General features: G+C 46.1%; 1 protein-coding gene across 1 annotated transcript in view; it reads left to right on the forward strand.

Moving 5' to 3' along the window:
• LOC144694833 (anthrax toxin receptor 1-like) overlaps positions 1 to 16,543 on the forward strand; it is a 183,172-nt gene that overhangs the window by 24,234 nt on the left and 142,395 nt on the right. Inside the window, exons 2-5 of the mRNA XM_078565453.1 lie at positions 4,404 to 4,475; positions 4,700 to 4,771; positions 14,427 to 14,508; positions 15,090 to 15,123. Of these exons, the coding sequence (XP_078421579.1) occupies positions 4,404 to 4,475; positions 4,700 to 4,771; positions 14,427 to 14,508; positions 15,090 to 15,123 (260 nt within the window). The remainder of the gene's footprint in view (positions 1 to 4,403; positions 4,476 to 4,699; positions 4,772 to 14,426; positions 14,509 to 15,089; positions 15,124 to 16,543) is intronic.

Consider the following 16,543-nt stretch of genomic DNA (forward strand, 5'->3'; position numbering starts at 1 on the left):
AGGGGTATTTTCTGCAGCTGTTTGAATTTTAGAGAATTGGCCACACGTTGTTGCTTCATACACAAATGCACCCAATTCTATCAAAGAAGTCAGCTACATCAGAATTGCACTAAAGGTCACCTTGGTGTTAATTAGCTCCCAAGGACATGGTGGCTTCAGTTCAGCTATCTCGTTAAGGTAGGTCAATCGAAAACCTTCCTTTCACTCTCGTCTGTACAAAGTGACTCCACTTAACTCAAAACACTTTCAATCCAAACCCCCTCTCCAATAAATTCTCCTGGTGAGAAAAAAAACACCAAGAATAAATTGAAGCAAACAAAAAAGCAATAGCTGATTAAAAACCCACCACTCCCATTTTTGCTCCTGAAAAAGCTCGAGCACCAATACAAAGAGGAAATAGTGGCTCCATTGTGATGGTATCCTATTCGCCCAGTGTGAACAGGTGGCCTGCATCTTGGTTTCTAAACTTTAAAGGCAGAATTTCCCAAGTGTGGATCCAAATGGCAATCTCCTCTTTTCAAATTCACGTTTCTGTAAACATTGCAGGTTTTGTTAATTTGCAGAGCCAGAATAGATTCTTTGTAGAGAATAATGAACATGAAGTAAACAAAATCATTGGTGTTCATCAGACAATGTTCATCTAATGCAACGGGACTCTTCCCCCCTCCCCTCGGTCTGTGCTTTCTTTCTCAGTTGACTGGCTAACTATATATTCTTTATAAAAAGTAGAATTAAATAGCTTGCAGAGCCAGAATAGATTCTTCCTGCTTTGTGGACACATTCGATAAAGAATTCTCATCTTTGTTCAATTTCAGAACCCAATGTCATGTGGACCAGCTGAAGCTCCCTTCTGAACAAGCAATTCACAGTTGCTTCAAAATATTTAAACCCCATCCCATTTCACTCTTAAAATTACTTCCTCCCATCACTTTTGACTCATTTTTCTTTAACATATTTCATCTGGAGTCCTTCATAACCACACTTATCCATGTGGTACATCAAGACACAAGTTCTCCCTATTTGTAAAAAGTCTCCTCTAACTCTTCAATTTGCCCAAATTTTCCAATGTCTTCAATACCAGAGCAAGGCTGGTTTCAAATTTTAAATCAGCTTTGCTGTCCATAGCACAACATGCACCATCCCAGACCAAGTTTCAGCCTTGCCCACAACACAACCTTCTCACTGGACAAGGTGAAATGAGTTTCATTCAGCTTAGTTCAATTCTACCATACCATAACCCTACTCCAATTCACCCAATCATTTCTTTTGTCTCAAAAACTCTTTTAACAACTCAATCAGTAAGCAATTTGCTCAGCTCTTAAAACAGAGTTGATCTCATTCAATTTATTTCATAGCCTTGGATCCTCAGTGCAATGAAACCTTCCTGATCAGCTAATTGAGCAAGACCGGGTGGCATTTATTGCCCATCCCTCTGTGCCTTGAGATGTGAGGTCTTGTGAGGCAGTGGGTCGACTCAGTGCCTGCGTAATTAAATTTAGAGCCACTTACGCCCAGCATGGGATACTGGTGTGCCCTGTACCTACAAAAAAAGTGAAGCATACTCAGGCCATTAAGACAAAGCAAAATTTATATCTTGTTGGCACTCATATTAAATGAACGTAACAATATATAGTCACACCAGTAAACATATTAACAAAAGATGGCAGAACAGAAGATCACCCATGAATCGTCCCTCTTGTGCTTATGTTTACGAGTGCTGCGTCTTGGTACACACCCCTCACTAGCATCGGCATTGGAGGCAGCCTGCTGATTGCACTGTCCTGTTGGCCTTGATGACCTTATGGTCGTCCTCTGGCCAATGGAGCCTGTGCTGGCCCCACTTGGGAAGGAGCGGCCAGTGCCACGGCTGGCGTCTCCCCAATTGCCACAGCCTCTTCAGATGACATGGTCACTGACAGAGGGACGGAGAAGCTGCTGCTGTCATCCAGAGCACCATGAGAGGAACCCACAGTGACGACAAGCAGCTCGTGCACCAACGCGAGGTTGCTCTGAACCTCCTTGCTCACCATTGATGGATGGACACCTAGCTGGGATACTGGGTGTCTCATCCACCTGAGGTCATTGCTTGTGTGAAGGCTTGCAGGTCCAAGTGCAACCCCAGGAACCCTTCATTCTGTCCCCGGAGTTGCCTCTCAATGAGAGTCGGCCATGAGGGTCAACGCAATGGTCATGCTCCTCATGGACAGCCTTCAGGGAGTTGCCTCTGCCGGTTTTAAAGTGCCCGCCGGGTCGCCATTGGACCCGGCGCCCGATAGGCTCTCGCCACCACCCCCCGGCCCGGCCCTTCCCGACCATTGAGAGGGCGCGTTTCACGCTGGGTGGACCTTAATTGGCATCCAATGTGAAATGGTGTTTGCGGCCGGGAGCAGATTCCATATCCGCTTCAGCTCCGGCCGACTTGGCGCACGCGCCAAGCGTGAAATCCATGCCCATGTGAACTATCTAGCTTAATCCCACCTTCCTGGTCACCCCCCCTGCCCCCCCACATCACATTTAATATTCCTCTTTTTAAAACAGTTATCTAATTCCTAATTTTTATTGAAAACAAAACGGAGCATTCCACACTCTAACCACTTTCTCTGGAAAGACATTTTTCCAACCTGTCTTGTATTTGTGGTCTGTGTGCTTTCCTTCCCACCAATCGGAACAATGCCCAAAATTTGCTGGAATTCTCATCGTCTGCCCACTCTTTTAGTTTTTGTTTCTCACTCTGCAGCTCAAAAATACTTTGTGTTGCAGATTTCTGGAAATACAGTCTTGATGATGGCACTTATCACACCGGTGCCCCCCACCCACCCCCCAACACCAAAAAACCTTCGTAAGCTTTGAAAAGTGTCAGTGGCACCAAGTTTGCAACACTCATGTGTGAGGAAGACCATTCAGTCCATCTTTATACATCCTTCCAGAATAATTCTCCTCTTTTCCCATTGCTACATCTAGTTCTTTCTTCAATGATTGCAACCTTTTAGTTTCCACAATTCTGTCTCAAGAACTGAGTGCGATGATATTTATCTTGATATGACTTTGAACCCCTGCCCTTTCCTCCTGTTCCGTCTCTGCCCTTTCCTCCTGTTCTGTCTCTATCCCAGTTTAAACTTTTGCATACCATCTACAGTCTTGTGTACCTTGTAAACAATCACTTCATGGGCACAGCCTCAGGTTAAAGGACTATGATGGGGAGGAATTTCTTCACTCAAAGGGTTGTGAACCTTCGGAATTCTCTACCACAGAGGGATGAAGCTGCTCCATCGTTGAAAATATTTAGGGGTGGGATAGACAGAGTTTTGGTCTGTCAAGGAATCGAGGAATCTTGGCAGTGAGTGGGAAAGTGGAGGCGAAGCCCAAGGTCTGCCAAGATCGTATTGCAGAGCAGGGAAGGATCGACGCCCCATTCTGTAGTATTAAGGGTTAACAGACATTATACATCATCAGTGATGATCACATGTCTCTAGAACTCAGAAGTTCCTGAGGAGTTCCTGAATACCTTGTTTCCAGTAGTCTCTTGAATGCACCCTAAAACCGTTTCTGATGATACTTCATGTCTCCTCTGGCTCCTATTTCTTATGTTCTCCTGGGTACCTCCTTTCCACAACGGAAAGGGCCAAACCTGTTCAGTTTGTTCTCAGAACTCAGTCCCCTGACATGAACCCATCAGCCTCATGGCTCTTCTCTATGCAGCTGTTGCACATCTTCCATTTTTCTCACTGGCCAGAATTGGACACAGTACTCAAGGTATGTTCTGGCCACTGCATTGGACGTTCCTGACCATAAATTTCTCGAACTTCTGCCTATGTTGTCCAGCTGTTGATTGCACCTCCAGATTGTCTGGACATCTGTGAGATCCCTTTCACTTTCTACTTCAATTATTCTTGGAAAGGGATATTCCCCAAGTGCAATATCTTACACTTGTCACCACATTAACCTTCTGACCAGCAGCCCATTATTTTTCCATCCTTCAGCCAGTTTCTTATCCATAACCGAGTTCTCACTCTCAATACTTTGAGCTGAATTGATCGTTTCCCATGTGGAAATTTATCAGTTGTTAGCTGGTGGACTGGTTACACAACCTGATAGTTGCCTGAGATTGTCAGTTCCTTCTAGAAGTCAAGGAGGTTAATCAGGCATGATCTCTTCATCAAAAGCCAAGTTGACTTTTATTGCTTAGGCTGTTTTAGTACAGATAATCCTCAAATTTATTCCTCATAATCGCTCCCATTTTACATTGAATGGAAATAAGATTAATTGATGGCACATGATGCTTGCTCTGCCAAATATTTATTTCATGCAGAGCGCTTGCAAATGTTTGTTTAAAAAAATCTAAAGTGTAACTGTTTAAAAATGCGTCTGAAACACTAATCGATGAATCTAAACTTTCCTTTCAGGTCTGGGAGTGTTCAACATCACTGGAATGAAATTTTTTTCTTTGTTGACCATCTTGCACACAAGTTTATCAGGTAAAATATCTTCCCATCTTTCTCCAAGTCGATTTTTTTTTCACGCGGTGCATCAAAATGAGCTGCCTTTTGGGTCCTCCAAAGCTAGTCTTGACTCTCGGTGGGATATGGCGGCACACAAAATGGCTGCCACATTATCACCCAGGGCGACAGTTATTATTTTCAATGCTTTTTCTTTAATGCGTTTTGAATCCCTTTCTTCTACCTGTTTTGTTCTTTTCCAGCCCTCAGCTGAGAATGTCTTTCATTGTTTTCTCGACCAGAGGCACCACGCTAATGACCTTAACAGAGGATAGGTGAGTGATGTCCAAGAAGATTCAATGTTTACATGGCATGAGACAGCACAAAACGACATTCGGTCCATCATGCCTTTGCTGGCTCTTCAAAAGACCTTTCCAATGAGTCCCGCTCCCTGTCTCCTTCCCATAACCCTGCAATTTTTTTCCCTTTCCTTTGTTTATCCAATTCCCTTTTTAGATGTACCATTTTCACCTTCTTAATTTACACTCAGTGGATTTGAGATTATGACAACTCACTTCATCAAACAATCTCTCCTCATTTCATTTCTGGTCCTTCTGCCAATTAACCAAGATCTGTCTGAACATTGAAGTACAAAGAATCCCAAGGTGCAAATAGCGAAATGGACAGAGTCTATATATTGGCCCTTATACACCACACGCCAGAATGTTTTGTCATTAGCTCGCTGCACATGTTCCAGGCAGACAGTTTCGGTCCTCAGAGCCTATCCTCAGAACTTGAATGGACCCATGTTGGAGTGGAGTAGGACACCCATGTCATTTTGGCCTGTTCTCTGTCACCATTGGAAAGCGGGAGGTGTGGGCATGCATCATGTGAGTTTGGAGGATCATAGGTTGTAGCCGCTTCACCACCATTGTGAAGAATAACTCCTTGGAAGGTTGGCATTAATATTCAGCCATGCAGCACACAGGACAGATAGATCAAGGCAAATGGACCCCCCAACAAGCTTGGGATGGGCAGTGAATGGCCAGTGAGGTCCTCCATCTCTTGCCCATGGAAAAGGTCTTGGTATGAGGTGGCTAAGAGGAGAGGAGCAGAGCATTCAGGTATTCCAGGCATGTCAGGCAGTGTAAGAAGCACAGAAGGAGTCATTCAGCATAAATACCTCTCCACTATCAGATGACTTGCTGCTCTGGCCAGCCATGGAACTGTACGGAGTTTGCAAAGGCTGCCCAGGACAAGGTAATCAGGAAAACATCTGTCTTTGATGATGTTAGACCAGCATGAACCAGAATTATTTGTTACAATAAAAGTCAATTCAAATAAGTGTGAATTTACCGATGCCATACTGGAGGATGGTTTGCATGCTGTAACCCACAATGCACCATTTAACCTCGAGCAAATTGAAATTCTGGTGACTTGGACTTTTCCCTGAGCCCAGAAGAAGGTTTAATTGGCTTTCTCAAATTGGCACCGGCACAAAGCTCCTAATGACCCATCAAAAGGCAACAGCAGCCCTGTCTTTATTGCTGCAACTCTTTTGTCAGATCCCACGAGTAAAGTCTGCAGAACAAAACTGTTCACCAGTCCCATTCTTCAAAAGCCAGCCTGCTGGTTTCCTGATAGTCTGAGCTGGCCATATATACCAGTAACGTGCACCTGGAGCACCCATCATTCATATTTAACCTCCTAAGTGCTATCCAGTACTTTCTGTGTGAGGATGATGTGTGTCGGGGATGTTCTACATCCTCAGGCTGGCAGTTTTCACCGATGTGGAATGTCCCTTTATCACAGTGCAAAGCAGCACTGACAGGTCTGTATGTGTGATACATAGCACTCTTAACTGAGGGAAAAATACGTGTGTACACAGGGAACTTGTCAGCGGGAGTGAAGGATACTGAAGACAGCAGCAATGTGACAGAAGTAAGCCCCCAGTGCACTGCTCTGCATTTCCTGTCCTCTCCTCTCCTCACCTGTCCCATGTTATTTTTTTTATCCATTCACGGGATGTGGGCATCGCTGGCTGGGCCATTTATTGCCCATCCCTAATTGCCCTTGCGAAGATGGTGGTGAGCAGCCTCCTTGAACCGCTGCAGTCCATGGGGTGCAGGTACGCCCACAGTGCTGTTAGGGAGGCAGTTCCAGGATTTTGACCCAGTGACAGTGAAGGAACGGCGATATATTTCCAAGTCAGGATGGTGAGTGGCTTGGAGGGGAACTTCCAGGTGGTGGTGTTCCCATGCGTCTCTCCCCTTGTCCTTCTAGGGCGTGGGTTTGGAAGGTGCTGCCGAAGGAGCCTTGGTGGGTTTATTGTGCTGTTGCTCCCTTACCTTTCATGTCCCACTTCCTAATGTTCTGTCGTCTCTGTCCTCTTGCTCTGAGGGTCTTTGTGCTTTGATGTCCAAAGATGTGTTGGAATATTCAGAGGGCCAGCAATGAAAATGATCCCATCTGCCACCTTGTGGAGCTTCAGGCTAGTTCTCTGCACCCTCAGTGCTGTACTCTCCTGACTTTTGGCTCCCTCTGTACATGCCTGGAGTTCTGTTCCTGAGTCTCAAGTCTCTGTACACGTGGAGCCTGGTGTCCATTTACATGAAGATGTATTGATGAATATTGTTGAAACGATTCACCTGAATTTAACCAAAGTTTTATGCTTCTCTGCACAATGGGTAAATGGGACTATGAGCAATGTTAGGCAAAAAATGACACTGAGATCAGAGTTGGGAGACTCAGATGACAGAACATTAGGAAGTGGGACATGTAAGGCTGGGAGTTAACTGAAGGCTTTCACCCAGCAAAGGATGTAATTTTTCATCTTTCTCAGTGCCCAGTTTGCAATTAGTTGATACATCAGGGTTACCCTGGGGTGGCGGGCAGCGGGTGGAAACTCTCGAACTACAGATGTGAAGAATCTTGCCTGCTTCTCAATATAAAGTAGAAACAGAAAATGCTGGGAAAACTCAGCAGGTCTGGCAGCATATGTGGAGAGAGAAACAGAGTTAACGTTTCGAGCCCATATGACTCTTCTTCAGAGGGGAGCAGGAGGAGTGTGTCAGACTTGGTTGTGTAGAAGAAGCACATGTGTGTTCGCGCAAACTAAGATTAGAGGCGGGGGGAAGACCAGGGGCGGGATTTTCTGCACCTGCCCACCGCCAGAATCTTCTGGTCCCGCCACAAGTCAATGGACTTGCCCGCAATGGGGCTGGAAAATCCCGGCCCAGGTAGGAAGATGGCGAGGTCAGCACTCTCGCCAACCCTCAAAGTTATTTTCAAACTCTGCACCATGGCTCAGAGAGCTGTGAAGACAGGACAGATTCAACCCTTCATAACGGGTTTGTCTTGAGTTTCTTTCAGCTCCATTCAGGGGACAACGTTTAACCAAATGAGCAGCTTGGAAATCAGTATTGCCAGTTTCCAAATCTGCTTTCTCCGCTTTTGGCATTGCCCTTCCAAACAGTCAGAATTAATCAGAGACACAGCAGCAAACTTCAGGGCGGGGAAGCCAACTCAACACTTTGAGGCTGCAAAAATATACTTTAGAAAAAAAAGATCGATTCCAACCCAGCCTAAGCAAACAGCATTATTCATTTTCCAATTGGATCCTCCTGCCTGCCTTTCCAAGTGAAAGGACCAGTGTCCCTGGGTTTGGGAGATTCCCAAATTTAGGTTCAAACCCCACAGGGTCAGTGGTCACTTGCCTAATTGGGACATGGCCACCATTATGCCATTGCCACAAGCCTCAGACCACAACACAAAGACCACACAACTCATTATGCAGCTGGGAGAAAGGTTGGAGAAAGGTGCTTTGCTCCCGACAGAGCTGCTGTACTCCCGAATGAGGCAACTGATCCCCTCAGGGAAGGCCTCGGGCCTTCAGTCACACGGCCTGTGATACAACCTGTGCCTGTGTGCTCTCCAAACATGCTGCCTTAACGTGGAGGGATTGATATAGGAATCCCCTCCAACGTGACCTGCCAGTTGGTGGGGAAATTTAAATGAGGCTCAATCTTAACTTGGCTCACACCATCTTTCCATGTGTACTCACCCTTTTCTCCCCCTTTCCCAACATTTTCTTCCAATTTTCTCCTCTCTCCTCTCTTCCTCTCCCAGACTTAGATCACCTGCTACCATAGCTTCCTATCCTTTTCCTGGACTCACCCAGTGTCCCCACACAGGCACACAAACACACAGACAGACAGACACGTACACAGGCACACACACACACACAAACACACAGACAGACAGACACGTACACAGGCACACACACAAACACACACACACAGACAGACAGACACGTACACAGGCACACACACAAACACACACACACAGACATACAGACACACAAACATGCAAAAAGACAAACGCACATAGACAGACACACGCACACAAATACAAAGAGACACACAACACAGACACACACAGACACCAAAGACACACACTCACACACACAGACATGCACACAGACACAAACACACAGACACACTCACACAGACACACAAACACACACATAGACACACAAAATGACACACACAGACTGACACACACACACATATATAAAGATACACACACAACACAGACAGACACACACACTCACCACACAGACATGCACACAGACACACACACAGACACGCACAAACTGACTGGCACACACAGATACACACGTGCACACACGCTTTCTCCTGCACACAGCCAAACACGTGTGCACACACACATGCACGTAGACACGCACGCAGAAACACCACAGACACACATGCACACACACACCCGCACACACACACACACACCCGCACACACACAAATGCGTGCACACACATGCACACAGACCCGCACGCGCAAACGCGCACACACACAGAGAGACACACACACACACACACACACAGATACACTCACTCACACACACACACACACACACACACACACAGACACACGCACACAAAGACACACACTTACATGCGCACACACACAGGCACACACACAGATAGACACACACACACACTTCTTGAGTCAGAGGTTTTGGGTAATAGCCAGGAAATAGGAACCATGCCCAATAACAACAATAGAACGTGAGAAACAGAAATAGGAGTTGGCCACTAAGATAAAAGCAAAATACTGCGGATACTGGAAATCTGAATCAAAAACAAAAATACCTGGAAAAACCCAGCAGGTCCAACAGCATCCACGGAGAGGAACACAGCCGACACCTCGAGTCCGCATGACTCCCCATCAGAATGGGTGTTCCTCTCCACGGATGCTGTAGGACCTGCTGGGTTTTTCCAGGTATTTTTGTTTTTGGTGTAGGAGTTGGCCAGTTGGTTCTATTCAAAAACATCGTGGCAGTCCTCAATTCTCCTAATACCCTCGATTTCTTTGTCTATCAAAAATCTGTCTAACTAATTAAATATATTCAATGACCCAGCCTTCCCTGCTCTCTGGGAAAGACAATTCCACAGACTGACAACACTTAGAGAGAAAAAATGCCTCCTCATCCTCGACACGTGTTGTCAAGGTTGATGCAGGAGTAATTTCAGTAATTAAATGGAAGACCCCTTATTTCTAAACTGCTCCCCCTCATTCCAGACTCCCCCACAAGGGGAAACATCCCTTCAGTATCCACCCTGTCAAGTCTCCTCAGCATCTGATATGTTTCAATAGGATCATCTCTCATTCTTCTAAACTCCACTGAGTGTCAGCCCGACCTTTCCTCATAAGACACTCTCTTCATCCCAGGAATCAGCCCTTCCCCTCCTGGAAATGTTGAGGCAAATTGAAGTGCCCCTATTTTTGTTTCAAATTCGTGCATGGGATGTGGGCGTCGCTGGCTAGGCCAGCATTTGTTTCCCATCCCCAATTGTCCTTGTTCAGGGGGCATTTAAGAGTCAACCACATTGATGTGGGTCTGGAGTCACAATGTAGGCCAGAGCAGGAAAGGGCGGCAGATTTCCTTCCCTGAAGGGCATGAGTGAATCAGATGGGTTTTTTACGACAATCGGCCACGGTTTCGCAGTCATCATCATCAGAGTTTTTAAATTGCGGGGGCAGAATTTTTCTCTTGTCAGGCGGGTGTGCGCCCGACCCCAACGAGTGTAAAATGACGCTCGCCCGACGTCATCGTGCGCTCGAGCGATATTTCGGTCAGTGGGCGCCCGCGGGAGTCCGCAGCACACCCGCCGACAATGAGATTAAGGCCCTTAGTCAATTGATTGATCCGCATTTCTCGCTGCCCGTCCAACCGTTCGGTTGGCGGGCGAAAAGGCTGAGTGGCCTCTGCATTTTTTGCGAAATCTCATCCACGGGTGGGATGAGGTTTCAACCAGCGATTTTCAAAAAAATAGAAGAGTTTTCACGCTCATATTTAACATGTCCCTGCTCATGTGACAGAGTCATGTGAGGGGACATGTTTTCATGATTTTAAATATCTTTATTTTTCTGGTTAAAAATCTTCAGTTCCCTGAGGCCGCTCTGTGCCTCAGGGAGCTTTTCATGCGAACTTCAGCGCTGCGGCGTGCGCGGAGTCAATGTCAAGGCCCGATCGTCAGTGCCGATCGGCTTCACCGCCTCTCTCGGGCCCGCCCGCCCGACAAGAGCAAAATTCTGCCCCGGGTTTTTATTGGGTTCAAATTTCAACATCTGCCCGCGGTGGGATTCGAAGCCGGGTTCCCATAGAATACTGCCACCGCCATGTTCACGCAAAGTTTACCCAAAGGCTGGTCCCCTGTTTGGACCTGAGCCTCTCTACTCTCTGTGCCCCAGTCCCACGCTCAACAAATCGACAAAGTCATTGAGTTTGGACCTCAATGCGCTCAGACCTCGAAAACTTCGCAACCCTTGAAACCTGCAGGCTTTATTAAAATCCGAAGCTAGGCAGCACTATTTCCCCATTTCAGATTCCTTCCTTCGCCTTGGTACTGTCCCACGCTAAGTGCATTGGCCTTTCAGCTGGGCTGCTTATAGCAGTAAAATCCAATATCTTCACATCTCAGTCCGCTGGCAAGAAGTCGATTTTAAAAGAGGACCCACCAGTGGTTGGATTCATCCTGTGAGGAGCCAAATGTTTGAAGCTTATTCATGTTATGTTTGGAAAAGAGGCCAAGGAAAACTGTAGAGGCATGATGTAACGTCATTCACATCTGCCTGCCAAAATTAGCTGGCACCGCTTGACTTTTTGACCCTCCATTGCCAAAGGACTGCTCGCTGAGCCAATCAAACCACTTCTATCAGTTCTTCGCTGTTGCTGAATAAGCTTCCTCCATCCTGCTCCTCATGAAAGCTAATATCATTATTTTCATTATCAGCAGACAGCGCTGGAACTAGTCTTTTTTCAGTCAAGCATTCTATGTTGGAACAGTCACATCTGCCGACTCCCCGCATCCCAGTGTGTCCTGCGCTAAACCAGAAAGCAAAAATAATATTGCTGAACATTTCCTGTCAGCTTCCTACAATTGCAAGCCCTTTGCTTCAATGAGGAACCATCAGTAGAAATTTTTAGTTGGGAGGAATTAAGTTCTTGTTTTGCTTCCCCAATTTAATTTCTGCTGAGAACAATCCTCGTGGTAAGAGTGTTTTTTTTATTGATTCGCGGGATGTGGGCTTCGCTGGCTAGGCCAGCACTTTGTTGCCCATCCCTAATTGCCCTTGAAAAGGTGGTGGTGAGCTGCCTTCTTGAACCGCTACAGTCCATGTGGTGTAGGTACACCCACAGAGCTATTAGGGAGGGAGTTCCAGGATTTTGACCCAGCAACAGTGAAGGAACGGCCGATATATTTCCAAGTCAGGATGGCGTGTGGCTTGGAGGGGAACTTCCAGGTGTTGCTGCCCTTATCTTTCTCAGTGGTAGAGTTTGTGAGTTTCGAAGGTGCTGTCGAAAGAACCTTGGTGAGTTCCTGCAGTGCATCTTGTAGATGGTACACACTGCTGCCACTGTACGTCGGTGGTGGAGAGAGTGAATGTTTGTGGATGTGGTGCCAATCAAGTGGACTGCTTTGTCCTGGACGGTGTCTAGTTTCTTGAGTGTTGTTGGAGCTGCACTTATCCAGGCAAGTGGAGAGTATTCCATCACACTCTTGACTTGTGCCTTGTAGATGATGGACAGGCTTTGGGGTGTGTGGAGCCACATGACTTCAAGCCTCTGACTTGCTGTTGTAGCCACAGTATTTATATGGATAGTCCAGTTCAGTTTCTGGTCAATGGTAACCCCCAGGATGTTGATCGTGGGAGATTCAGCGATGATAATGCCATGGAACGTCAAGGGGAGATGGTTAGATTCTGCCTTGCTGGAAATGGTCATTGCCTGTCACTTGTGTGTCACCAGTGTTCTGGGCTACTCTACAATGCCTTGACATTCTTCATCGCTCAGTGCAGATATTGAGCGAGTTACATGACAGACTAGTGCCTGTTGCACATGCGTGGACGGCCCTGTTGTCTCAGCCTATCAGAGTCAGCCCTGAGCCCTCTCTCATGGGCATGTGTCCAGTACATGTGGTTCAGTTTCACACCCGTCACCAGCTGTGCCATCAGTTAAGTCTCCAGTTCGGAATCATTGCTGATCAGCCTGGTATCACCTTGAAGAAGCTGTGTACTTCAATACACACCTATGTCAGTCTGATTAAATTACATTCCATATGATGTACAGCCACAGAAAGAGGCCTTTCAGTCCGTGCCAGTGTTTATGCTCCACTCAAGCCTCCTCTCATCTTTCCTCATTTAAATATATCATTGTAACTCTCTATTCCCTTCTTCATATGCTTATCTAGCTTCGTCTCAAAGTATCACACAACTCAACCGCTCCCTGTGGCCGTGAGTTCCACATTCTCACCCCTCTTTGGGTGAAGAAGTTTCTTCTGAATTCCCTACTCTTGGTGACTGTCTTATATTGACGGCCTCTCGTTCTGCTCTTCTCCGCGAGAGGAAACATTCTCTCTGTATCTGCTCTGTCAAAACCTTTCGTCATTTTAAAGACCACTGTGAGGTCACCCCTCAGCTGCCCCTTTTCAAGAGGAAATGGACTCAGATCTCTAAAACCTGTGCATAGCATGTTTCAACTGCAGAATTCATGTTTTTGACAACAATTTATAAAACCAAGTTTAAAATCTTTTAAATCAATGTCCAAGTTAGTCTGGCATTACACAAAGCTTCATGACATCCGAACTGATCAGACATCAGAGTTTCAAAATCTAAACTATGGGAATATTAACATTCCAGCAAAATTCCTTTAGCAGTTATTTAAATGTAGTCATTATCCCATTGAAACAGAGGAGAAAAATTTCATACGTTAGAGGTAAAGTGTTTGCAAGCCAACAATTTTTTTTTTAACACAAAAACAAAATTACCTGGAAAAACTCATGACCTGAAGGGTCATGTGGACTCGAAACGTCAACTCTTTTCTTCTCCGTCGATGCTGCCAGACCTGCTGAGTTTGTCCAGGTAATTTTGTTTTTGTTTTGGATTTCCAGCATCCGCAGTAGTTTTTTGTTTTTAATTTTTTTTTTAATTCATTCAAGGGATGTGGGCTTTGCTGGCTGGGCCAGCATTTATTGCCCATCCCCAATTGCCCCTTGAGAAGGTGGTGGTGAGCTGCCTTCTTGAACCGCTGCAGTCCATGTGGTGCAGGTACACCCACAGTGCTGTTAGGGAGGGAGTTCCAGGATTTTGACGCAGTGACAGTGAAGGAACGGCCGATATATTTCCAAGTCAGGATGGTGAGTGACTTGGAGGGGAACTTTCAGGTGGTGGTGTTCCCATCTATCTGCTACCCTTGTCCTTCTAGATGGTAGTGGTCGTGGGTTTGGAAGGTGCTGTCTAAGCAATTGCAGAATGAAATGTCAAGGAACTCATTCTGATCAGTTATGTAATGCAAAGTCCAGGTTCAAATCTCCAAAGAAACAAGAGTGATGTGAATGCAGATAATCAGAAATGTTTTTGTTAAGAAGATGTTAGAAATGTAACCCTTTTTTAAAAATTGCCTTTTTCCAAAAGGGAACGGATTCGCAAAGGACTGGAGGAGCTTCAAATGGTGCAGCCTGGAGGGGACACCTACATGCACGAAGGCTTTGAGAGGGTACAGTCTGCATGCTGCTTTGCCATGTGCATTTTATGGGAGAGCTGTGGGCGGGTCTGGGTGGAGGTGGGGGAAGGGTTAAAGATCCTGGAGAAGAAGAGTATTTCCCATCTGGCAATTGCAGTCAGTCGCGAGCCGTTGTTTGTGGTACTCTCCCTCTGCAGTGTGGTGGACAAACAAAACCTTGATCTTTAACTATTTTAGGGCAGAGTTTAACAATGGCCCATGGCCATTCCTCCACATCACTCCGTCACCAGTACTGCTCATTCAAGTTGTCAGATGGACCTGTAGAAGGCAGGGACTCACACACAAGGACAACAGCTGCCCTTGCAGTCAGAGCGTGGTATGAGATTAGCGTGACCCCACCCTGTGCTCTGTGTTTATGGACTCTTTCACCTCCTAGAGAAAGGCTCTGGTCTCAGGGCCTAACCTAGTTGGCTGGGGATTGAACAGCATTGTTAGGGCTCTCAACCTGTTGCCGACACTATGCTAAAGAGTTTCTGAGCATGGTTTTACACGCACACTGCCCTGATTCTGAGCCTTGTGAGCGTCTCTCATTCCAATGTTTCGTTTTCTTACAGGCTAGTGAACAGATCTACTACTCAAGTGCTGAAGGTAAGGGCAATCATAATGCATGCATGATCATGGCATACTTAGGTCATGCCACAAAGGATGTCCCTCATTGTAACATACAAACATACGAATTAGGAACTGGAGTAGGCAGGCCACTCGGCCCCTCGAGCCTGCCATGCCATTCAATAAGATCATGGCTGATCTGAATGTAACCTCAACTCTACATTCCTGCCTACCCCTGATAACTTTTCACCCCCTCGCTTAGCAAGAATCTATCTACCTCTGCCTTAAAGATATTCAAAGACTCTGCCTCAACCACCTTTTGAGGAAGAGAATTCCAAAGTCTCTCACCCCTCAGAGTTTTTTTTCCCCTTATCTCTGTCCTAAATGGGCGACCCCTTATTTTGAAACAGTGGCCCTTAGTTCTAGACTAAAGGAAACATCCTTTTCACATATGTTTCAATCAAGTCGCCTCTTACTCTTCAAAACTCTAGTGGATACAATCCTAGCCTGTCCAGCCTTTCCTCATAAGACAACCTGCTCATTCCAGGTATTCGCCTAGTAAACCTTCTCTGAACTGCTTCCAATGCTTTTACATCTTTCCTTAATTAAAGAGACCAGCACTGTACACAGAATTCCAGATGTGGTCTCAGCAATGCCCTCTAACATCAGCTTGTACCTGTTCAACTGCTAGCAGGGATTATTAAGTAGTTGTATCAATCAACAACAAGCGGAACTTGCATTTAAATAGCATCTTTAACATAGCAAAACATCCCAAGGTGCTTCACAGGAGTGATTATCAAACACAACTTAACATCGAGATACAGAAGGAGACGTTAGAGCAAATAGCCGAAAACTCGGTTGAAGTGTAGATTTTATGGAGCGTTTCCTTGCGGACAAAGAGGTATCCGGAGGGAATTCCAATGCTTCAGGTCTTGGCAGTTGATGGTATGGTTACCAATGGCAAAGCAATGAAAATCAGGAATGCTCGAGAGGCCAGAATTAAAGGAGAGCAGAGATCGTGGGGGGATGTGGGGCTGCAGGAGATTACAGAGATAGGGAGGAGCAAGGAAAGGATTTGAAAATAAGGCTAAGAATTTTAAAATCGAGGTGTGGTTGGTTTGGAAGCCAACGTAAGTTGGTGAGCGAAGGTGTGACTTGTCATTTTCACCCTAAAAAGTTACCAGGCGAGGTATCTGATACCCTATTTACCCTGACAGTATTTCCACCAACTTCTTCTTCTGAGGCAGTCCCTGAGGACCGAGTATGACTTCCTTCCAAAAATCCAATGCTGGATCTGCGCACTCTGCCACAGGTGGGGCAGGTAGTATTTGATGAGGCGGGTAGGTGGGATGCTCAGATACTGGTCTCCAATCGTCTCAGCTATCCCTGCCATTGGTCCATTAGGACCGTGAGGTAGTCGGTGTGCAACGGCCTCCCCACGTTAAAGGAATCCATCTTC

The sequence above is a fragment of the Cetorhinus maximus genome, chromosome 20, assembly GCF_964194155.1.
Source record: "Cetorhinus maximus chromosome 20, sCetMax3.hap1.1, whole genome shotgun sequence".
Classification (NCBI taxonomy): Eukaryota; Metazoa; Chordata; class Chondrichthyes; order Lamniformes; family Cetorhinidae; genus Cetorhinus; species Cetorhinus maximus.